We start from the raw sequence: 25,975 nt of genomic DNA, 5'->3' as shown, positions 1-25,975 counted from the left end.
GGTAAGAAGCATGCCCAGCATGCTGCCCTAACCCCTCCCAAACCCCAACCCCCATAGTGGTAAAAGTGCTCCCACTCCACACCATGTCTTACTGCTTACCTGCAATGCATACTGGGTGATGTAGTCAGTGTGAAATCATGATCAGGACTGTCAGGACAGCTAACACAATAGCATGGTAACATAATTGGACAGGTCAGGATAACCACTGTGCACTGTTGGCATGTACTTTAATGCAATGGCATTGCAGACAGAGCATTGAGAAAATTTACATTTGTGTCATTTCAGGCGAGTCATCTCGCAGTGCAGCTGAGGGCAGCAGAGGCAGGTCAGCCAGGCCAGAGGGGAGTGAACACGATGAAGACAGCATGGCTGCAGGGAACACCAGCTCTGCGCCATCGCAGCCAGCCAATCGTTCACCACAGACATCACCACAGCGCCAGGGAGGGCCGCAATCCCCTCTCACTCAGTCACCATTGCGACGTTCGCCTACACCACCACCATCACCACCACCACCACAACCACAGTCAGGCAGGAGGCATGCCGTGATCACCCTCCAGCAGATGGAGGAGTCGGAGGAGGAGGGCAGCCAGCGCCAACAATGTCCCATTGTAGGGAGATCCAACAGGGAGCGGGCTGGATCAGCATCCGAGGGTGCGAACATCACATCACGACGCCGCAGGGCAAGGCCGGTCAGTCCAGTGGAATATGAGCAGGGTGGCAGTGTGTTTGCTGGACTGGAAGGAAAGATGCTGAAGGTCCAGCGCCTGCAATGGAGGGAGATGAAGTCGTTACACAGGGAGGTGGCCGACATTAACAGACATATGCACAAGATGGAGGAGGGTATCAGTGCCATGGGGGAGAATATGTCTGCAGGGATGGAGAGGGTAGAAACCTCGGTGGACAACCTGTGCAGCCAGCTGCAGCAGGACCGTGTTGGCATGCGCCGACTGAGAGTGAGACTCCAAGACTATACTTCGTCGGTGAACCGGCTGGCCAGTACGACAGCACTGATGTGTCGCCGGTCCATCGCCATGCAGGAGAAGATGTCGCATTGCATCAGGGATGTGGCCAGGGGGATGGTGTCCATGACCTCAGTGCTAGAGCTCATGCAGAATGCTAATGCCTCAAATATGGAAGGGGGGGGGACAGTGAGGAGGCTTCCAGCCGTGGTAGCGTCACACCCTCACCCACCGAGTGCAGGAGGCGTAGTGGACGTACTGTCCCAGCACAGGAACGGTCCAACTCACAAGTCAGTGTGGATGGGGAACATGCACGTGCAGCACGGGGACGCAAGAAGTGAAGGACTCTGGCTGTCCACAAGCATGTGATGGGTGATGTAACCCATGTCCAATTGGACATTGCTCAGAATGCTGTAGGTGTGCCAAATAAACACCTGTACATGTAATTGGAAATGCCTCAGTGTCGTTACTCACTCAGAAGTAGTGTGATGTTATCTCTGCCCGTCTATGTCTCCCATCATGTTCAATTGCAGCACCAGCCGCGCTGGGCTCTGGCTGAGGGTTGTCCTCCTCTTCGTCCTCTGACTCAGTCAGTTCCACTGCAGTTCCTTTTTTCGTGGCCAGATTGTGTAGCATTGCACACGTAGCAATAATCTTGCAACATTTTATGGGGCTGTACAGACGCGCACCTCCTGTTTTGTGGAGGCAACGGAATCTGCTTTTGAGCATACCAAAAGTGCGCTCCACCACGTTGCGTGTGCTCCTATGTGCCACATTGTATCTCCTCTCCCCTCGGGTGGTTGGGTTCAGATATGGTGTGAGGAGATACGGCCGGAGGGCATATGCGCTGTCACCTATGAAGAGAGAAGTAAGTGGCATTGATTGGTGTGACCAACAGCTTGTGGCAGGGTGTACATCAGGGTGTGTGACATTTACTTACCTAGTATGTGTCCGTCGGCAAATTCACCAGCAAGCAGACGTGTATGTATGCCACTGTTCCTGAAGATGTAAGCATCGTGGGTACTCCCGGGGTATTTGGCCACAATGTCTGTGATAATGTGTTTGGCATTGCAGATCACCTGCACATTGATTGAGTGGGTGGATTTGCGGTTCCTGTAAATGTATTCACTTGCTGCAGGTGGGCAGATGGGAATGTGGGTCCCATCGATGCAGCCGATCACGTGGGGGAAGTGGGCAATTTGATAGAACTCCAGCTTGGTTCTCTGCAGCTCCACCTGCGTACTGGGGAAGGATATGTAATGTTCCATTCTGTCCATCATGGCGTCTAGGAAGGTGTTGAAGATCCGGGAGAAGCAGCTCTGTGATACTCCACCCACTGCTGCTATCACACCCTGGAAACTTCCTGATGCTAGCAGGTGCAGGCAGCAGAGTACTTGGACATGGGGGGGGATTGCGTGGGCCCTTGGTGTCTGATGCTCCAGATAGGATGTTAGGTCCCGTATTAGCTCCAGGATGGTGTCTGGGTGCAATCTGTATCTCTCGTGGATTTCAGCGTCTGTCAACTGGAACAGAGTGATGCGTACTCTGTACACCTGCTCCTCACGTCTCCAGATCCTCATTCCTGCTGCTCCCAGCCGTAGGCGCCTTGCTATGAGATAGAGGCCTGCCATTGTGGTCATACAGATGCATTTTGGGTGTGTTTATATAGACTCCTCCTGATTACCACATGCTCCAGAAACGTGGTAATTAGCGAATCGTTATCACCGATTTTGGCCAAATTCGGTAATACCGGGGTTTGCTACATAGCATATTTGGGGGTTTTACCGAATCGTTTCTACCGATTCGGATCTCATTGTTTCGGTAATTCCGATTCGGAGACGGAAGGTTTTTACCGATTCGTTGTTATCGATCCTATTCGGTATTACCTACATCTCACATGGCTACATATTTGTCGGTAACACCGAAAATGAGCCATTTTCGGTGTTACCGATCGGTATTTGGCCACCTACATATGGCCCTTAGTCTCTTATTCCTTTTCTTTTTCTAGCTTCTTTTTTTGTGCAGCCTTTTGCCATAGAGTCTTGGAGTCAGTGCTGTCACCCCATTCATGCTTTCCTCCATTGTTTTCCCCATCACTGGATGTTGATATACCAGTTTTGTACATTTCAGATTCATCTGTGATTGGGTAAGATCTTTCCAGGATGTCGGGGGGTTCAGGGCTTTCGGCATTTCCTAGCTGATTATTTATCGCATTCGGTTCCAACCCTAAAGCTCCTGATTCCAAGGGAGGCGGAGCAGCCGAGGGAGTATCTTTCAGCTGTATAGTTCCGGCATTATTTGCTAGCTTACTGCTAGTTGCATAGTTATAAAAAGGGGCGTGGCCTCTGAACACCTTTCTGCAATGCAGCTCCCTGGCGCATACGGGAGGTACCTGGTGGGTTATTTGGCCCACAGGGGACCTCAGGAATGAAGAGGAATTAATTCCCCAACTTAAAATGCGCCACAGGGCGTGTTTGCACACGTCACCTCAGGCACCTCCCCATTCCTTCAGTATTGAGTGGTTTTACTTGGAAATTAGTGTGGAGTTTTGGAACTTTTATAAATTCCTCTAAAATCAGCCGAACTATGAATTCCGATTTACTCACCTGTTATCAGGAGAGACCTTAGTTCTGCATCTTTCAGCCCACTACTGATCCTGAAAAGTAATTGTAACCGTACTTACAGTAACTTGAATTTCCTTCCATAAGCTAACATTGACTGGTTTCACTTTGAAATTCTTCTAAGTGTCGAGTTTTGGAACTTTAAAAAATTCCTCTGAAATCCACCGAACTACAAATTCTGATTTACTCACCTGTTATCAGGAGAGACCTCAGTGCTGCATCTTTCAGCCCACTACTGATTCTGAAAAGTAATTCTAACCATACTTAGGGTAACTGGAATTTCCTTCCATAGGATATCATTGCCTGCTATATAAAATATATTTAAATTGAAAAAAATATAAAATAAAAAAATAAAAATATTACAATTTCAATATTTTTAAAAACCTTTTTTTCAATTTCTATTAAAAATATGTAATGTAATTTAAAAAATGAAATATCTAAAAGTAAATAGTTTAAAAAATGAAGTAAATCAGTATAAAAAAAATAACAGTTAATACATTTAAAAATTGTCATTTACAAAACCTTCGAAATTCTCTGAAAAAAACATAGCTTTCAGGCCTGATATAGTTAGGAATTAACATTTAAAAAAACCTTTGAAATTCACTGAAAAAACATAGGTTTAAGGCCTGATATCATTAGGAATTCGCATTTAAAAAACCTTTGAAATTCACTGAAAAAACCATAGGTTTCAGGCCTGATATAGTTCGGAATTGGCATTTAAAAAACCTTAGAAATTCACTGAAAAAACTATAGGTTTTAGGGGTATTACAGTTAGCTGGACATTTCATTCGTACAAAACCATTGAAATTCCTCCGCACCCGCAATCCACTGCTGATGATGTCACATATTACATCTTTCATGACATGGTCAGTGACATCACTGATGACATCTCAAATGACATCACTGATGACATCATTGATGGCATCATCCACGTGACACATGCACCTCTTCATACACTAGTAAAATCTTTCATCACTCATTGTAAAATACAGAGTATCATATTTTAATCCATTGACACAGCAATACAAGTATCTAAAAACCCACTCAGTGATTCCTAGATGTATACACACATATAATCACTTACCTATAGATTCACTCATACATGCTGTCAATGAACAATAGAACACTATCAAAAATACTTATACACCTATATAGACATTACACACCATCACACATCCTATTCACTAATGAAGTCATCCTTCTCACTTATGCAAACAATGGATCATACTTATATACTTACTTAGCTACACACTTATACAAACACCACTTCATCTATTCATATAAAATCACTATTACAAGTATACAGTTATCCATACATACAGTCACTCATACACTCATTGAGTCTTATGTATACTTATTTATATACAACAACTGACACATACACTGCCTTTTATTTTTCCAGTTTGTTGGACATGTACCATTGAAAGATCTATTTGCTCATCACCACACCCATAAAGATATTCACTCCCCCAAACAACTGTTAGAACATGTAGTTTTAACTTCATATACCTACTGAATCAACTATTCACACATCTTTGGGCAGTCCCCCACCCCCCACCGAACCACACACACATTCACTCTCCCATACAAATACTTAGTTAACTCATCAATAGCTAATGTAGACTTTCACATAGCTAGTAACCAACTGGAGAAGCAGTTTACACCACAACTAACAAAGTGATACAGATATTCACACAGTTTAGTCACTATCCACTAGATTTAGTGATACACTATAAATTAGTCAAGTAAACAGTCAATTACACTGCTACTAAATCCTCCAACCAAATATTTATATATCCACTCATTCTTCAATGCAAATTGCTATATATATAATACATATTTAAATAACGAAGCAAACCACCTTCACTGGATGATGTCATCGGTGATGTCATCAGTGATGTCATTTGAGATGTCATCAGTGATGTCACTGACCATGTCTTGAATGATATAATATGTGACATCATCAGCAGTGGATTGCGGGTGCGTGAGATATAGTTAGTACAACTAACTATATCTGAGGAATTTCAATGGTTTTGTACGAGTGAAATGTCCAGCTAACTATAACACCCCTAAAACCTATAGTTTTTTCAGTTAATTTCTAAGGTTTTTTAAATGCTAATTCCTAACTATATCAGGCCTGAAACCTGATATAGTTAGTCATACAGATATTCACACAGTTTAGTCACTATCCCATATATTTAGTGAGACACTATAAATTAGTCAAGTAAACAGTCAATTACACTGCTACTAAATCCTCCATCCAAATATTTATATATCCACTCATTCTTCAATGCAAATTGGTGTATATATATATATATATATATATATATATATATATATATATATATATATATATATATATATAATACATATTTAAATAACGAAGCAAACCACATTCACTGTATGATGTCATCGGTGATGTCATCAGTGATGTCATTTGAGATGTCATCAGTGATGTCACATGATGTAATATGTGACATCATCAGCAGTGGATTGCGGGTGCGTGAGATATAGTTAGTACAACTAACTATATCAGAGGAATTTCAATTGTTTTGTACGAGTGAAATGTCCAGCTAACTATAACACCCCTAAAACCTATAGTTTTTTCAGTTAATTTCTAAGGTTTTTTAAATGCTAATTCCTAACTATATCAGGCCTGAAACCTATGTTTTTTTCAGTGAATGTATATTTATATATATCATGCATCATACACATGCATTATGAAATATAAATTTCATGCTGAGCCTGGATGCTTAGCTCTAAAAAGGATTGCTCTCTTTGGGTAAATGAAATGATGTATTCAAGGAATTCTTTAATGTTGTTAACCCCCTGATTATGGACTCAAGGGGTCCCTTCTCCAAACAGAAGGAAGTGGTTGGGGCAAAGGCTCTGTCAATCGAGGTAGCACTAATGAAGCTTGCAAGTCTGTCCCCACTACTAACTGTCATGAAAGCCAAAACCTCCAATTATTTATCTTATGGCCAGGAGATTATGCTGGGGAAAGACGCCTGTCTGGTGAACAAGATAACAACTAGAATCTTTAAGCCAGTATGACGTCTACTGAAATCCTCATCCCAAGCTCAGATAAGACTTGAGTTTGGGCTTTTAGATCATCAAGGGGTTGTGGCCTGTCCTTTTATCAAGCTCTGCAACAAACTGCACATTTCAAGAGAAGGAAGCCTGAAGGCTATGTTTTGGCAAGAAATATCAACCAGACAACCGGGAGGAAGACACTGTTACCACCTACAACACTCATTGCAAATGCTGGATGCGTGGAATCTGGGGAGTTAAACCAAACCAGCAGGCCCTCAAAACGTACATTAAAAAAGAGTCCAGTCCTGGTCTTTCCACTCCGATAGGGCACTACTGGCAAAACCCAAACACTCCTGGACGGTTTTATCAGGGTTTAAGTCAGGGACCGCGGTGCTGTATCTAGCATGCCCCATCTATCATGCCCCTTTGCCATAGCATGGAAAACAAGCATTTGCAATGCAATAGGTCTCAAATTTGTGGAAGTTAATGGCATTGTACATGATAATGCCTTTTATTTATCTGTTTTGTTAATTAACACAGAATTAAAAGGGATTGTCATTTACAATGGCAATAGCTCAAACCGTTGTAAATACAAGACCTATTTCACTTCAAAGAAGCGGCCGCCATTGTCCCGGGCTGCTTGGAAAGTGAAAGCGCGCATGGCGCGCTGAACGTTGCAGGAAAGCATGTTGTGCCTGCAGTAGGAGAAACTCATGAGAGAATATCAGTTCAATTCAGTTCAAATAATCTTTATTTGGATACGAGTATCCATAAAAGCGCAATTCATCACCACCAGCAGGAAAAATACAGTACGAATTAAGGAACATATAGATCCACAATAAACTCCAATGTAAATACAGTGCTACAACAATAAGTTTACAAATAAAATAATAAAAATAACGTTAAAACAGTTGGACGGGCGTGCAAAATCAGCAACGTATTAATAAAGTGCAATGAATGTAGCAGCTTTAACAACATAGTGCAAATATAATTGATTGTAGCCGCCCATTCCTGACCATGCCATTAGTAACAGCAGCATAATGAAATAAAGTGCTTTGTTTATGGGCATTATCACAAATGAAGTAAAAATAACATTTAAAAAACAGTTAGACAGGCATACAGAATCAACAACGTATTGTAAATAAAGTGCAATAAGTGTAGCGACATTAACAGCATAGTGCAAATATAATTGATTGTAGCAGCCCTTTCCTGGTCATGCCAATAGTAACAGCAACATAATTAAATAAAGTGAGTATTGTCTATCAAGGAAATTGGGCGATAACAGCTTGGGTTGGATCGATCTCCTTTCTTGAAGATGGGCACGATAATGCTAGTTGACCAGGTACTCGGGATGGCTGTATTAGTCAGATTATTAAAAACATTACATAGGAGAGGTGCCCAAAAATCCGGTTCATGTTTTATAAGATCGATGGGGAGCCTATCCGGTCCTGGGGCTTTATTCCCTATGCTTTGGTATAGGGCATCCTCAACTTCAGTCACTGATATAAAAACCTTAGTGTCTGACGAGCTGATATTCATGCTGGGAGTCGTTGAAGGTACTGTATAGATTCTAGCAAAATGTGCCTCCCATGATTGGCTCGTTATGTTACAGCTTATGGGAGTAATATCCAAGCCAATAGATCTCATGGCCTTCACTGCTTTCCAGAATCCAGTTCCGTCATTAAGTGAGGCGGTACTAGTAAGATTAGCCCAGCGTTCTTTTAATATCTCATCTGTAAGTGTCCTGGTCGCTTTCTTATAACAAGCTCTTAACAATCTGACTAAGATTTTATCCCTGGGTGTAGCCGCTAATGCTACACGAAGTTCTCTATTAGCCCGCAAGCATGTACCATAGAACAATTTGGGTTTCTTGCTAACGTTAATGGCTGGTCTTGAAATAATATATTTAATGCCAGCACATAAGCTCCAAATGCCTCAATAATCCCTACATCAAAAGTGCTACATGACAAACATGTTTCTATAAGCAGAGGGTACAGTTTTATCATGTTTGCAAATAATACTTTGGTATCTATGCCCTTCCAAATCACTCTGAGTTTATCAGTAGATGCCACTAAATGTTTAGCCCCTTCTTCTTTTATGATGCTGGGGTTGTGGGTAAATCTGATAATTGTGGAAATTGGGTTATGATCACCTTGGGTGGCGCGTAAAACCTCATCCTTTACTAAGAGGTTTGCCAATGAGGACGATATAAAAACATAGTCTATTATAGATGAACATCCACATCCCCTATAAGAGAGAGAATATCGCTTACAGACTAAATAAGACATACCGTGTAACAACAGAAGTAAAAGGGCCAGTCCTCATGGGAGTTTACAAATGCAGGCAAGGCGGTGCTAAGGAAGGTCTATTAAGCCTATTAACGAGCTAGAAGCCAGCATTTACAAAGGACAATGAAAAAGCCACTGAAAAATAGGGGTAGGGAGTGGGCGGAGCTTCAAGTCCATACTCCAATACAGCATACCTAGCAGAGCAGCGCATGTACTGCCCAGGCTCGACCTAAAAATAAGCAGCATAAGACATAGCCTGACAATTGAGTGCTCATCTGCTGACAAGCACAGCAAATGTGACACTATAAAGACAATATTTAATGGCATCTTTCTTTGTTGCCTGGACTTTAGGGACCGACCAAAACGCAACTCGAAATTTACTAGTTGTCCTTAACCCACCGTTTGGGAAACACTGCACTACAGGATCATGAAGGCTGCTGAGAATTGTAGTTTGGAATGCTCTGGGAGTGCACAAAATAGCTCCATTACAAACTAGAAGAGATTTATTTAATCTGTGAGAAACAATCTTAATTATTGGCAGGCCGTCCTGATTTACACACTGGTAAATAGCTGGAAGCTGAGAATTGGTATCTGGAGACAAGACAATGAGGGAAATTGGGTTAAAATTGTCAGGCACATGTGTTCCAGAAATGCAATACAGAGAGTTTAGATGCCAATACCAGCAATAAAATAAGGCACTATAACACGTCCAATTCACTTTATCACTTTGAACCATGCTGCACAGCTGCCTCACTGCGGTGCAGCACGGCTAATACATTATCCAATTGGTCTCGAAGGTGAGACCTATTAGATTTCCCAAGACTTCAATGCTGTATATTCAGGCCAGACAAGGGGGTGGAGAGGGCGCAGCAACAATGAAGGATAGGGTGTGAGCGGACAAGCAACAACGTGGCCATTGGACAGGACAGGAGGAGGTAAGCAACAATGCAGGATGGGGTGGGTGGGGGCATGCAACAACACAGAGTGGGACGGGACATGCAAAAAAGACGGGAGAGCGGGAGGGGGCAAGCAACAACATTGAGGTGGGTGGAAGCACACGAGGGAGACGGCCTGAAAACATATGCACTATTATGGAGTCCTTCAACTAAAAGAAACAAGTTTAAACTATTGGCATTGTAAACGACAATGCCTTTTATTTATGTGTTGGTTTGTACAACATAAATTAAAGGCATTGTCATTTACAATACCATTTACAATACCAATAGCTCCAAAACTCGCTGTTGCGAGACCTATTGCATTGCAGATGCTTGTTTACTACACTCTGGATTTCCAGGGAACAGACTGTGTTTCTATTTCGATGTCCCCTTGTTTCCCCTGGAGTTTCACTCAGAGATTTGGGCTCCCATTACCCGGGCCCATTTGATTGTACTGGCCACTTGTAACAAGGTATCCGTCTGTAGCTCTAAATTTAAAGATGGTGAACTTGAAGCTTGAGGTTCTGTGAGCGACCAGTATGTCTGTGGTAGGACAACTAAGTGAAGATACTTTTCTGAGGCTGAAGCATGGTGCTGGTTCAACTACAGGAGTTTCAAAATTGTCCAGGGCTTGATGTGGATGTTAATGCTGATTTCAAAGGGTTACACAGTTTAACTGAAACCCAGCTTAGGTGCTTCTTCTTAATAACTGGTTCTTCCAAGCTCGTTCTTCTTAGTTCAAGGATTTTCTGATGAGCACATTTGTCTGGTTCCAGAGGCTTTTCAGTCCCTGAAGGCGGCCTGTCCAGTAAGAAGCCTTCACAACATAGGCAGGGCCAAGTATTCCTGGGATGCTACCACAAAACTGGCTCTCGTAGTTCTGTATTCAAGTCCTGGAAGCCCAGGTTCTATCCAGGGGTGGCACAAACTCAGAGTTCCCATGTCAAATGTTAGAGGAACTCTTTGCAACTGATAGGTGTGTCAAGCAAATGTTTTTAAAAAGGAAACTGGTATACATTGGTAGGTGATCCAAAATTAGTCCCACACATCTCATTGCAACGTAAACTTTCTGCCTACTGACAAGTCTCCCATAGTCCCCAGTGGACTAACATCCAAGATGGCTAGGAACATTTTTGTACATGGGAACACCAAGCTTTCCCTCCAACTGCACTCAAACTAGTTCAGCCTAGTCCCCTTTAGAGTGTTTCAAGCCCATGTTCCTGCCACTACTTCTAGAAGACCGTATATGAGATACCTTCTACGGAAAGGAACAGGTGTAGCCAGTCACAAATGGAAAGGGCTATTGGCTCGGGTCTCCAGCCTCCTTCCTTTTTGTGGCATGCTGTATGTGTCTTTTTGAAGCTTGGGCCACTAATGGCAGTTCACAGAGGTTGTAACATAATATAAATACTGTGATGGCATTTTGTTACAAAGATGAATGTCATTTACCCACTAAAGCTGGATCAAGTAACTAGAAGACAAAAATGGGTAATGCAGATCACGCTTCACATTTATTACATAGAGGAATTTGTATGACCAAAGGGACATAGTAAATGGTACATAGTGCAGTACTAAAGGTCAAAAAGGACATTCATTACTGCATTTTGTTTTCTATTACCCAGCTGAAAACTTTGAATTACGTCACAGAACTGACCCAATATTGCACAGAAACAGCATTTAATTTCCCTATATGTAGTTTTGCATGCAATTTTCCCCAGCGCTTCTAACGAGGCATTGAGCCTTCAAAAATAACTTATATTTTGAAATGAATACTTTATTTGATTTAAGCAATTAGAAAATGTTTGCAATCTTGACTACCATATAACGACCCTGACAACCTTTGCAATCTTGACCACCATACTGTTACCTTCTTTTAAATATTGCTTTCTTGTACACATTTTGCAAAACGTCAGTTTATCCTACGTACAGAATAATATGGTTCATCCGTCTAAATCTTCATATTTGACCTAAGTTTATGCAAAGTGTTTTTAGATTTAGTAACAATCAAATTTTAAGCTTCTTGTCATAACTCTGAGAAGTCTAATTGAAAAATTGCTGATGTTGCCTTTCTGCATTTCCTTTGCTTCTGGGGCTTGTGTGAATTAATTATCTCTGCCCTCGGGTTTGTAGAATCCCACAGGGTTGTCTGAAATCTCAGAGTGTACGAAAACTCAAAGGAGGGACAACTGAATGGAAGCAATTGCATTTTTGCTGACAAAACTTGTTTTAATTTGTTCAAAAGCATTAATAGAAACAAGAAAGTGTGTGAAAAGAGCACATCAGGAATAGCAAGGTCTTACTTTTAAAACATGCAGTGTAACATTTTAGTGTAGATTTTTGGAACCTGCGCCAAACGCGTATCGTGTTTTTTTAAACGCATGTTGCGGTCGCGTGTACGGTGGCCTGCTCGACACAAAAAGAGTTCATCAGTGTATTGACATCCTTAATGTGTCGCCCGGTGACATTGCTGAGAGCAGAAAGGAAGGATATGATTCAAGGGACGCGGTATCACCTCAAAAAAGTAAACAATGTACAGACACGTCCCCAATGCAGGGAACAATTAGGAGCTGGCACCAGCTCAGAATAGATTCCGGAAGGTCACTGCAGTGCAGCTGAAAAATAATATCCTTAAAATCTGCTGCATGAAGCCGAGCAGCAAGGAAGCCGAGCAGCAAGAGAACTTATCGAACTCCTGTCAAGGAACACAAGAGAAACCTAAAGGCAGAACCAAAACAAGGACATGAAACCAGAGGAAGAACTAACAAGATAATGCCGGGAGAGTGAAAGCGTTCTGCTCAGACAAATCGAGCTCTGGCGATGCCATGCTCCTACTTATCGCCTGTCCGAGCGCGCACATTTCAAATTCGCGGTTGGAGCGTGGGAGCTAGAGAGGACATGCCATGCGCGCGCACATCGCCTGTCCGTGGGCGTACATGGTTTGTCTCCCTTCACTCACCAAAGCCACAACAATAGAGTTTCGCCAAGTGAAGCAGCGCATGCGCTGCATTCGCTAAGCGAGACCAAACAAGACTTTTGGCCCTCAGGATGGGTGAATAGCCTTTCTTGCACCACTTACCCGATTGGCGCTGCTCAAAAGATAATCTAATGTGCAGGGGGTGTGGGTGTACTCCTGAGTCGATTGAGCACATGGCATATGCTTTCCCTGCCCTATTCAAGGATCGAAGGACACTGTTACTGGGCGAATGGAACAAACTCGGTGTTCGCTCTTGCCGTCAAGCCATTTTAGCAGCCATGAACCCAGAGAACCCGATGCTCCACATCCCGTTCACTAAGTTCATCACAGGAGCGGCAAAAAGTTTTATGCAGTGGGAGTGCCAGTAACCAAATTTCCACCACATTGTACTGGGCCGCTCTCCACTAAATATGCAGTTAATAGCCATCTCCTTTCTGGACCAACATGTTAGTGGCCTCGCGTGGCAAACCGGCTTCTCACTTTACTTCATGGCTCTGAGTTCTGTTGAGACTCCAGAGTTTCATTCCCTCCCCATGCAGGGACCATCCTCCTTCTAGATAGACCATTAATCGAGCGGTTCCGAAAGTTGGACTTTTTTTGACTTGTGCCTCTTCCACTGCTTTCACTCTGATTTAACGGAAAGGTATTTTTTAGTAACAAAGTTACTCTGCGTCTCTTGGCACACATTTTATATAGAAAAAGCATGCCATCAGGAAAATTATGAAAAATTAAATCTGGTACCCCCTTGGATTTATGTTATTACGCACCGTCAATCATTTTAACTTTTGTATCACTAAATCTCTTTTTATAACATTTTATTATCTAAGTGTTTTCCTATTGTAAAGATTTTAATTAATCGAACAATAAAGTTTTTTTCACTAATCACTGATTAGTAATGAATGCTCATCTTTTTTTTAAATCATAAAAACGATATGGATGGCAGATTTCCAAATACGTATGTTTTGATTATTCTCCTCAAAAATATATTTTGACTCCGAAGATTTGACTTTGGCCTGAAATTCTGCAGTTTGGTAACTCTGCTATACACTGACCTGACATCGGCAGTCTACATAAACCTCAGATCCGTTCCCTTTAGGCTGGGGCACCAGACAGGAGGGTATACAACTGTTACAACGAAGTTTTTACCACGCACTACCATTACAACGCAGGCATTACCACGCATACCATTACAACGCATTGCGCTGGGGGGGCGCTCTAGTATAGGGAATAAGTATAATTTTATATCCAACACCTTCCCTAGTGTCCACGGGGACTGGAGTTGGAATATAAAATTATACTTACCACTATCCAGCACCTCTAAGCGCTATGCGTTGTAACGGTATGCGTTGTAAATACCGCGTTGTAATGGTATGCGTGGTAAAAGTATGCGTTGTAACGTCATACATCCGACAGGAGTGCCCACTTTCCACTTTACTCTTTGCTCTTTGTATGGATCCTCTGACAAGCTTGATCCGGGGAGGAGTCGGGGCGCTGCAGTGGCTAAAGTAGCAAATCTCCCTATATGCGGACGCTCTCCTACTATACGCCATTGACCCTGCCCCAAACCTGGTAACTCTATTTGAGAAGGTGGAGAACTTTGGGGAACAGGGTCAGCTGGGGAAATCAGCACTTTATACAGTGGGGCAATGGGACCAGAGGACCAGAGGACATGGGTCCCTGAATCAATTAAGGTCTCCACGGAAAACGTCAGATATTTAGGCATCTTGGTAACGCAGGACACGGAAACCTTCCGGGAGCGAAACCTTGAGCTGCAAATGGTGGCCTTACAGGGGGATGTGGCCAGATGAAGAAAGTTGCCCTTGACGAGTCTAGGTAGGTCAGCCATCCTCAAGATGCTCACTTTCCCCAAGATATTATATAAATATAACACAAAATACACCCTTACCGATTCTGGAATCCCTTTTTTCTCAGTTGGACAGGGAGATACAGTAGTTATTGCGGGATGAGGAACCGCCCAGGATTACATTGGGACTCTGTCGCTCGGTCTCCAATGGTGGGATCGCCCTCCTCCACCTTATGGCATACTATTGAGCCTTCAAGTGATGGACGGAGCACTGAAACTTTTCAGACACTCACCCCCAGTCACAGATCTGGGTTGAATCCATCTTAGTTATTTAGCTCACTTTGCCACCCCAGTTCAGACACAGCTATATGCAAATCAGTCTTGAGCTTGTGCCTCATGGGAACAGTCCAGCCTGAACTGCCAAGCCATGTCTTCCCTGGACTGGAAACAAGCATTCTGGGACCTTTTTTGGATTCAAGCTAGCCTGGCTGATGAGGGTTGTTAACCCAAAACCGGTCCCGGGATGCTTGTTTCCAGTTGAGATGTTGTCTCAGATGTGCTCACAGTCCTAATGTTTATCTGTCTGCTCTGCTTATGTGGCTATGTTGTAATGAAAAGCAAATAAAAAAAGAATATATTTTAACTCAAAGTTGTGTACTTATAGACACCCTATGCTCTATGCAAATGCGCTACCCATGGAAGGGCCTCTGGAGGAAAAACTATTGTTCAAACTGAAAGTGTCCTTGTCAGTGCTATGTACACACGTGCAGAATAAAGCCTTTGGGGAGGGATGTAATTCCATTGTTCATTATCAACTAGTGCTTCGAGTACTCTTAATGATTCCCCCGAGGGATACTAGTCTATAGTAATTCTACATACATTGTGACCAATATATTGTCTTTTGGATTGAATGTTTTGCTTTCCATGAGATTCAGCTTATCTCTTGTGTCCTGTAAGTAGGTAGGTACCTTCCTCGTCAGCGTGTTTAGAACAAAACTATATATTTTGGTAGTGGTTCAAGTGCCGACTTGATTCCTGATACAATGGATCATCCCGGCGGGGGTGTCTTGCCTGTATGGACCTTTGGGAGATTAAAAAAATTTGGAATGTGTATTGTTTCTCACACAAATAATCAGCCTCATGGGGGTTATCCAACCTTTCTCTTTAGCTGTCCCCACCATGTATGCAACATCCTCAGAATTCAGAGGTGGGGTCTCTTTGTAAACTTTTCCAGTCCCTTGATTATTCAATAATTTGAGGCATGCCTCTATTAATGGTAGTGGGCTAAATTATGGTTGCCCCTTCTTTGTCTGCTGGTTTGATGACGACTGTATCCAGGTCGGCTAGATCTTACAAGGCTTGTTTTCTAGGCGAGATAGATTGTGATAAACATCGCATTTATTATTGTTCAACAATCTCATTTTTGACAGCGTGTTCAAAGGCCAGAACTTCTGGTGGCATGACTGATGCCTTAGTTGTAAAAGTGTTGGTCTTGCATAATCCTGTATTTTTTTCTTGTTTTTGTCCTCATCCTCCTCTTTGTTCAAAATGTAGGTTCTCAATCTAATCTTTCTGAAAGTCTGCCCTTATGTTGTCAATATAAGGAGGTCAAAGTCATTGGATTTCAATTGGACATCCTATCTGCAAGTTTTTGACCATGATATGGTTCCCATTGAATAAAGAAATTTAGGATATAACCAGAGTCATGTTTATACTAACTGGACCCCCACAACTGTCCAGAAAATGTAATATATAAGAGCTTTCAGATTTGCTTGAGCCTATCCGGGTGATGATGACTAACATAGGTGAGAGGATACACCAATGATTAAGCATGCCACCATTTGGCTGAAGTGTCTCCTCTTAATATTTTTTATGACCCTGTAGGACTGATGATTAACAGACAAACCAATTGGTACCTGAGCTATTGAATCTTATGATGAGAATAGTTTGCGATATATGGGAGGATTTGCAGAAGCTACACAAAAAAACCTCTCATACACTTTCTGTGAAGAAACAATATTTGCTTTTTGCCAAGCAATAGCGAAGAAGTATCATCTACCACACTGATTGTGTTTTGGGAAACTACTGGAGCATCTGGAGCAGGGCTGCAGCTTGGGCTCAGGATCCACAGCTGATGCATTTGGGAGTGCCAGTAAAAAGGGGGTGGGTGTCAGTGTTTGGAATGGTAAAAATACGGAGCACAGACCTCTACCAGTACTAGCTGGTGTTGAATGAGACCTGAATAATAGAGTGAAGGACCAAATCTCTTGCTCAGAGTTTACCGCTCAGGGCATTAGAAATGGAATCCAAGACTTAAGTTGACAATATAGTAGTCTGGTTCACTCAGACGTTGTACATCAAAGGCAGTATCTTTATCTAAATGGTGGCTGGAGGGGTCAGAAAACGTAAATACCTTTAATCTACGTTTCCTGAGAGATGGGCAGCCAACAAAGCCTCCTAGTTCCCACCGACTCATCTGAAAATAGCTGGGGCTTAGTGCAGAGGATTACCAGTCACAGTGCTGGTGGATAAAACTGATGTTGGAATTGAAGGAGGGTTTCCTAGCTTTAATAGCGATCCTCCCTGTTTACGGCCAACGTAAAACACTGACAGCACTACATTTTGTTTACATGGAGAACCTGTTAACTATGTAATGTAAATGTAAATTGATACTTGTATAGCGCACTACTCACTCGCAAGGGTCTCAAGGCACTTGTATGAATACCGCCGTAGAACCCATCCTGGCTTTCCCTGTGAGGCGTCCACTCCTGGGCACCCCCAAGGTGGAGGCCAGGCATCCTTAGCGTTGTGGGGGCCGTTGTGGAGATTAAGCAAGCTATTGCCCAGAGTTGCAGAGTGGGACTCCATGATTGGAATAGGCACCGAGGCGAGAATTATCGGGTCCGTGGAATTTTTTGAGCCTAAGACCCGCCGAGGCGGGGAATTAAACCCTGATCCCGGGCTAGACCTCTGCATCAGGGTCTGCCGCTCTAATTATTGAGCCACACTTCTCCCATTATCTCCCACTATCATTCTGCTTGCTGGCACTACACTTTTGTTACTGGGTTGTGTCTCAAAGAATGTTCCTTCCAGCTTCCCACATTGTAGGCGTCCTGGTACAAAGAGCAGCCAGCTTAAACATTTATCTCCGGGCACTCTGGAAATGGGAACTGACCTGGCAGTCCTCAAAATCATGTTCAAGGACTGGGTTTCTCAGACACTTAGCCTTTGTGACACCTCTGAAATTACACTTGGTGGCAGGGTATTCATTAGATATGTGGGTAGAGGTAGCTTTATCTTCTGCGAAATTTCCTGTTGACAACTTGCAAAAGAGGTTTGGTTTCTGGTACATGTGCTCATGTTCTTTCTTTTACTTCCAACTTGGCTACATTTGGCAGAGACTGGAGTATTGCACACAGTGGCATAGAAAAGATGCTACTGGCCCTAATGCAAGGCTAGCATTTCATTTAGCAACAAAAGAACAGCTGTACTTTGGGTGCACCTGCTGCACCCCTGATTACATGTCCTACTGGATGGACACTTGTATGAATCTAGAGTGTTATTGTTTCTATGAATCTCTCTTCTCATTCTCTCGTTCTCTGTACTTTGTTTAGTATGGGATTTTAATGTTAACCCAGTCCTGGTCCAGAAGCCATTTGAACCCATGGCATCTAGTGACATTGAACTGGTAGCATTTAGAACCATTTTACCCATTGTAGTTTTTGCAGCCAGGGAGATTAGTGACCTGCCATTTCTAGCTATACAGTTTTTCATAGAGACAAGGTTGCCCTACCCGCTCCTCATTCCTTGCTGAATGTTTACTTGGCAAGGAGATCCTTCTTCTGATGGTAGAAGAACTCTCCCAATATAAATACTTGGAAAGTCTCCAGCTTGATGTATATCCTGTCAGCCTCTTCTTACCGATTTTGTCTGAGATGCAAAAGTAAATATGAGTTACCCACTACTGTGAATTTTGTACTTCTACTCCTATAGCTGACTCCATGCTATGTTTAAATATCTCTGTGTTTTTGGTATGGGTGGAAGTGAAAGACGTCTGTAGTCTGGGGTAGTTACAGTTATGCCAACCTCTTTTACCCTCTGCACTCCTGTACAACAATTTTTCTGCTGCCCGTACACTGCCCAACTTTCGTTGTACAATGTAATGCACCATAATGAAATAAAGCTACCGCCCCTCAATTTCTGCGGTGTTTTACTGTATCACAGTGCTATAATGCATTTTGGGGTTGTTTTTCACACGTCTTTTCTTGTCTTTTTAATCCTAGACTGGGCTATGGCTGAAGAAGTTGCAGGCCCGTGTGTTTGGGCTGATATCGGCGGGACAAACAAACGCTGTTGATCCTCTCATCGAGATTTACCAACTTAAGAATGCAGATCGTGACTTTTTGTTGGGTCATGTCAGTAATATTTACCTCAGTGGCAAGTACAAAGAGGTGAGTACTTGTTGACAGAGTGGCAGTAACCTTGAGGGCTAGAATGAATCATGATCTGTATTCAGTGGCCTCACCTAATGAGTGATGGTCCTTCCTTGGTAATGCACTCATTGTATGGTGCAGAGTGTCAAAGCAAGTGTTATGTTATGCAGATTTGTAGTGCCCTCTATCACCCTGGAGGGTATCCTGACGCTGAGCAGGTGTTAGTCTAGACACACCTAGGGCCTAGTGGGACTTCTTTAAAAAAACGAGATCTTAGGTTTCTTGAGGAATTTAAGAAGTGAGAAGAAGAGTCTGATGTGTAGCAGCAGGTTGAACAATGCTTTAGGAGCGAAGTAGGCGAAGGCTCGACCACCGGATATGGTTTTCAGTTTGTGTGGGATTTGTTCAAGTCGGAGTCCGGATGAGTGGAAGTGTCTGGAAGGTTGTTGAAAGCAGATGCCATTGTTGAAGTAGGCTGAGCCAGTGTTATATAGAGCCATAAAAGTGTGGGTGAGGAGTTTGAATTGTGTTTGTTTTTGAATGAGGAGCCAGCGGAGTTCTGTTGGAAGCTGGCTCTGTATATACTATACCAAAGTAAGTTATAGTGTACAAAGAGCTCAGGGAGTCCCCAGAGATATAGCAGAGGCTAAATTAGGTAAATACTAACAGCTCTCTTTGTGGTAGTGTGGCAAGCAGTTAGGCTTATTCAGAGGGTGTGTTAAGCATTAATTGTATTCACTCAATCAAGACCGATGCACACACTCGGAGACCGAAAGTATAAAAAAGGTATACTTGTATTTTATTTCTAGAATCGAACAGGACTTGGTACAGATAGGTAAAATATACTTTCGATTGTAAACCTCGACACAGAAATCAATCAATCGATCAATCACAGTACTTGTAAAGGGTGCTACTTACCCGTGAGGGTCACAGGTGCTGAGGGGGGGTGCTGCTACTGCTCGAAGAGCCAGGTCTTGAGGAGTCTTCTAAAGGCGAGTAGGTCTTGGGTCTGCCGTATGTGGGTAGGGAGGGTGTTCCAGGTCTAGGTTGCGAGGTAGGAGAAAGATCTGCCGCCTGAGGTCGTTCGTTGGATGCGGGGGACAGCGGCGATTTCGAGGCTTGCGGAGCAGAGCTGGCGGGTGGGGGTGTGGAAGCTGAGTCTGCTATTCAGGTAGGCTGGTCCGTCGTTGTGGAGTGCTTTGTGTGCGTGGGTGAGGAGCTTGAAGGTGATACTCTTGTCGACGGCGAGCCAGTGTAGGTTTCTCAGGTGGGGGGTGATGTGGCTGCGGCGGGGGACGTTGACGATCAGTCGGGCGGAGGCGTTTTGGATGCGCTGTAGTCGTCGTAGGTGTTTGACTGGGATTCCTGCATAGAGTGCGTTGCCGTAGTCCAGTCTGCTGCTGACGAGGGCCTGTGTCACCATTCTTCTTGTTTTGGTCAGGATCCACTTGTAGATTCTGCGGAGCATGCAGATGGTGTTGTAGCAGGAGGAGGAGATGGCGTTGACCTGCTTAACCATGGAGAGGGAGGGCTCGAGGATGAATCCTAGATTGCATGCATGGTTGGTGGGTGTTGGTGCTGTTTCCAGTGTGGTCGGCCACCAAGAGTCGTCCCTGGCTGAGGGGATGGGTACGAGGATGAGGACCTCTGTCTTGTCCGAGTTCAACTTCAGATGGCTGCTCCTCATCCAGTCGGCGACAGCTTTCATTCCCTCATGGAGGTTGGTTTTGGCGGTGTGTGGGTCCTTGGTGAGGGAGAGGATGAGCTGGGTGTCGTCGGCATAGGAAATGATGTTGAGGACGTGATGCGAGGGGGGCCATGTAGACGTTGAACAGTGTCGGGCTGAGGGATGAGCCCTGGGGGACGCCGCAGATGATGTCGATGGCTTCGGATCGGAAGGGTGGGATGCGGACGCTCTGAGTTCTGCCGGAGAGGAAGGACGTGGTCCAGTCAAGAGCCTTCTCTTGGATTCCGGCTTCTAGGAGGCGTGTCTTTAGAGCGCAATGGTAGACCGTGTCGAAGGCGGCTGGCAGGTCCAGGAGGATGATGGCTGATGTTTCGTCGTTGTCTAGTTGGCGCCTTGTTGTCTTCCAGGTGGCGGGCCAAATGCATGTTGACTATTTTCTCGATGACCTTTGCCGGAAATGGGAGCAGGGAGATGGGACGGAAGTTCTTGAGGTCCGCTTTGAGCTTCTTGAGGCGTGCTTCCAGCTTTCCGGTAATGTCGCTGTTTCGAAGGAGATGTTGATGACCTTCCTTAGTTGGGGTGCGATGGCTACGTCTGCTTTGTTGAATACGTGGTGTGGGTACTGGTCAGACGGAGTACGGGTCAGACGGAGATCCTGAGTGGATGGAGTTCATGGAGTTCATGACCTTGTGTGTCTCGTTGACGTTGGACCAGGAGGTCAGGCGGTTGGTGCTGGTGGTGTTCACAGGGGAGGTGGCGTCTGGCGTAGTCGGCGAGGTTGTGGTGTTGAAGCTGTCATTGATGTCCGCGATCTTGCGGTGGAAGAAGATGGCTAGTGAGTCGTACAGTTCTTGTGAGGGCGGGATGTTGTTGGCTTTGGCGCTGGGGTTGGAGAGTTCCTTTACGATGCTGAAGAGCTCTTTGCTGTCGTTTGCACTGTTATTCAAGCGGTCTTTGAAGGAGGATCTCTTGGCTAATCTGATGAGGTGGTGGTGTCTGCGGGTGGAGTACTTGTGGGCTGCGTGGTTATCCGGTGTGCGTTCGTTGAGCCATGTCTTCTCCAGTTTCCGGCATGCGCGTTTAGAGGTCCGGAGCTCGTCGGTGAACCAGGTCGCTCTCTTTTTGGCGTGGATGCTGGAGGGTTTTTTGAGCGGGGCGAGGGTGTTGGTGCAGGCGTCGATCCACTGTCTGAGGTTTCGGGCTGCGGCATCTGGGTTGGTGGGGTCGGTGGGTGGGTTCTTGGCGAGGGAGGCTGGTCTTCGGTGACTTTGTTCCAGCACCGGCGAGTCAGCTGTTGGGTGCGGAGGTGCGTGGTTGGTTTCTTGTAGGTGAAATGGATGCAGCGGTGGTCGGTCCAGTGGAGTTCGGTAGTGTGGCCGGGGGAGTGGGTGGGTGCAGTGACGGGTTGTCTGAGGCCGAGGTTGTCGATCAGGCTGGCGGAGTTGGTGTCATTGTTGTTCTCTAGATGGAAGTTCAGGTCCCAGAGGAGGATGTAGTTCGTGGAGGCGAGTGCGTGGGTGCTGGCGAGGTCAGCGATGGAGTCGCTGAACTGAGTCAGGGGTGTCTGTAGATGAGTGTTCCTCTGAGGGTGGTGTTGGGGTCGGTGTGGATCTGGAAGTGCAGGTGTTTGGCGGTGTTGAGGGTGTTGTCTGCGTGGGTGGCGACCTTGAGGGTGGACTTGTGGACGATGGCTATTCCTACTCCGATTCCATTGGCGCGATCCCTGCGGGTGATCTTATAGCCTTCCTGGGTGGCTTTGGCGATGTCGGGCGCCGAGGAGTCGTTCCATTAGGTCTCGGTCAGGAGGTCCACGTCTGGGGCGGAGGTGTCGAGCAGATCCCAGAGCTCGACGGCGTGTTTGCGTGCGGAGCGGGTGTTGAGGCGTATGCAGGTGGTTTGATGGTACTGTCGCAGGTGAAGCTGCAGGTGTGGCAGGAGAAGGGTCAGTGGGTCCATTTCTGGGCGGCCTGGAAGCAGGTGTGTTTTCGGCCGGCGTTGAGTGCGTGGAGGGTGCTGGCGTCGTAGTGGATTCTGGTGTTGTGGCGTTCGCGGGGTCCAGGGGTTCTGGCGCTAGGCGCGGTCCAAGTGCGGACGGGCGCAGACGGGCTTGCCTTAGGCACGCCTTCAGTGCGCCAGTGGCTCGCCCGCTTCTCGGCCTGCATGTGAGGTGGCTTGGGAGGGAGGAGCAGCTGGGAGGTGGGGAGGCAAATGGGTGTGCAGGGGGGCGGGGCCACAGGGAAGCAGCGGCAGGAAAGTGCCGGATCTGGAACGGCGGGGGCAGAGGGTACTGGCGCACAGGGCAGAGAGTAAGGAAAAAAAAACAGGAACAAGGAGGCAGGAACCAGGCAGTCAGGTGACGAGCAGCGGCTTGGGGGTAACTTGCCTGCAAGCAGGGTCAAAGGTCGCTCCTGATACCACTTCTCGGTCTGCATATGAGGTGGCTTGGGAGGGAGGAGCAGCTGGGAGGCGGGAGCAGGGAGGTGAATGGGTGTGCAGGAGGGCGGGGCCGCAAAGAAGCAGCGGCGGGAAAGTGCCGGATCGGGAACGGCGGGGGGGGGGCGGGAGGTACTGGCGCACAGGGCAGAGGGGAAGGGGAAAAAAACCAGGAACAAGGGGCAGGAACCAGGCAGTCGGGTGACGAGCAGCGGCGTGGGGGCCACCTGCCTGCAAGCGGGATCAAAGGTCGCACTTTTTGAGGGAGGATTAACAATGAATACAGGTTGGTATCACTTTAAAAAGAAGTTTGAATTTCACAGAAATTACTTTAAAGCTACTTTTGGATTAATTTCAAATTACATTTTGTACTGGGGGTAGTATGCCTAGATACCACACCTAAGGATCTTAAAATACATGGCACGTAAGACTTTTTAGACTTTGACGTTTAGTTATCTTTTCTCCAAACAAACATCAGTTAAACTCTATAGACCCCAAATCTCATAACATAGGTTCCTATGGGAGAAACAGTGTTAGCGGTTTCTCAGGTAAGTAAACTACTTACGAGTGGGAGTTTTGGGGGTTAGGACCAAGGTCTATATGGGCACTCGAGTTGAACCACCAGAGTGCACAGGCCCAGTGTTAGCCAATGGGGCACAGAGGGTCTCCAGTTAGGGACTACTTACGAGGAGACCACTCGGTGTGGGAGCAAAGCTGCTGGGGTTAGGGTCAGCACTCCTTGGGCCAACGACCAGCACAGGAGCTGCACCACCAGCTGCACTGGGGTGGCCGGGTGCATGGTACCAAGACAACGTCGGACCTTGGGCTTTTCAATGGAGACTTTCGGTTTGGAAAATTGCTAAACTCTAGGCGACCACTGGCTGAAGAGGTAACTTGGGATCTTGGGGCTGACTGGTCACTTTCGGTTGAGCAACCCAAGGCTGTGGAGTGTCAGGTGCAGGGGTGTCTTCTGGCATTGGGTGTTCTTACCAGCTCTGGTCACGGTAGGGGGACCCTTCAGGCTGAGGCTGCTGGCACTGTTTTAAAGCTTGAGGGAGGTTGGGGATCACCAGATGTCAGGTCAGGATTGCTGAGGAGACCTCCTCGTGGTGTTGGGCCACTCAGGCTGTAGGCATTGGGTGCATAGTGGTGCAGAGTCCCTTAAATCTGGATTCTGGACTTAGTCTTTGTTGAGCAAATCTGGTGCTCGCGGGAGACAGTCTGTAAGGTGAGTGCAGGGCAGGTCCTCCTGTCTCTGGGGGGCTGCTGGTTGCTGGACACGCCGGTTTCTTAGCTGTAGGCAGGTCGTGGTTGGGACAGGCCGGTAGGGCTGGGGGCAAAGCAGTAGGTGTCGTCCTCTTCCTGGGTCAGCATGGCTCTTCCGTCCTTCTTCCGTCTTCCTCAAATCCAAGGAGGCAAGGCACAGGGTTGCCACAAAATAATACATTTTGGGGCGTTAAAGGGTTGTGCAGGTCGGCATTAAAGGGTCCCTTCCTTGGGATGGGTACACCCCCTATTATGCCACGCTCTACTGGGAGGGGGTATGAGCCTCCCCCCTAATTGGCTGAGTCACCTTCCCCATCTTCAAGATGAAGGGGACTGAGATGTGTGTTTCACCTTTCCTCCCCCACCTGAGGGGTGGGGATGGCAAAGGTGGACCCATCTCTCTTCCTAGCTTGGTTTTCCCACTGATTCTCCCGCCCAAAGTGGGGGCCTGAACTGGTGGGAGCCAGTTGCTTTGGACAGCTTCCAAAGGCTGCAGGCCTTTGAAGATTCCTCTTCGTGGATCCAGCCCATCCTGGTTGAAGAGGCATTACACCTCTGCCCAGGATGGGCTTTCATTTCTGGACCCAGAGAGCGGAGGCTCTCTACCCATGTGTCCAGAACCCTAGCTGGTTTGGAAAATGGCAGGCAGCCATTCAGGAACCACACCCGGGCTGGTCGATTTTGAGGGGGCATCTCTAAGATGCCCTCTGAGTGCATTTTACAGTAAACCCCAAACTGGCATCAGTGTGGGTTTAATGTACTGAGAAGTTTGCTACCAAACTTCCCGGGTTTTAGTAAAGCCATTATGGAGCTGTGGAGTTCGCAATGACCAACTCCCAGACCATATACTCTTTACGGCTTTACTACACTTCCAATGTCTAAGAATTTACTCTCACTGCTAGATAATCTTGCTTCGATCTTAAAAGTCTAGCTTCTATGGGTTTGAAAAGGATCTTAAATAAAGCACTCGGGTTTTTAATTGTCAGATATGTGCCCGACGGTGCCAAGTTGTTAATGTTTCGGTCCCCTTGAATGGAAGAGGGCGACCCCACCATTAAGGAAGCGGTGAGCTCACCTGTATCCACAGCGGCCCTGACTTCGGGAATCAGGCAACTCGATTGCTTAGCTAATTTTGCCTTTCTCCTGTCAGGTTTTTGAGCCACCCGTTTCCGTTTTGGTACTGCCCCCTCCAGGTTCCCACGTGGTTGCAAGTTATTTACACTTCCTTGACTATCATTTGGTCGGTTAACAGGAACATTAAGTAACAAGTTACTCACACGCAGATCCGAAGGAGCAATATCATTACACAATATAACATTATCCCCTGTAGAAGTCTCATTTACTATTAGGCTGTCGCCTGACCCCTGGACTTCGTTTATGGTTATGTCCACAAGCCTCTCGGGTGTTTTAGCATTCGCTATACTGCCCAGTGATGACCTCTTAACAGTTGTTAATTCCCGAGATAAATGCCGTTCCAGTATGGAAATGTCATGAGATAAAAGGGAATTGGCTCTAACAATACATTTTTCCATTGTACCTACT

General features: G+C 45.6%; 1 protein-coding gene across 2 annotated transcripts in view; it reads left to right on the top strand.

Moving 5' to 3' along the window:
• The window catches only part of EXD3 (exonuclease 3'-5' domain containing 3), a 2,419,489-nt gene that overhangs the window by 708,966 nt on the left and 1,684,548 nt on the right, over window positions 1-25,975 (top strand). For both annotated transcript variants that reach the window (XM_086921181.1, XM_086921182.1), the window contains one exon: window positions 18,898-19,065. In XM_086921181.1, the coding sequence (XP_086777307.1) occupies window positions 18,898-19,065 (168 nt within the window). The remainder of the gene's footprint in view (window positions 1-18,897; window positions 19,066-25,975) is intronic.

The sequence above is a fragment of the Lissotriton vulgaris genome, chromosome 5, assembly GCF_964263255.1.
Source record: "Lissotriton vulgaris chromosome 5, aLisVul1.2, whole genome shotgun sequence".
NCBI classification, from domain to species: Eukaryota; Metazoa; Chordata; class Amphibia; order Caudata; family Salamandridae; genus Lissotriton; species Lissotriton vulgaris.
Note: the sequence above shows the minus strand (reverse complement) of the source record. Positions and strands in the feature narration are given on the sequence as shown.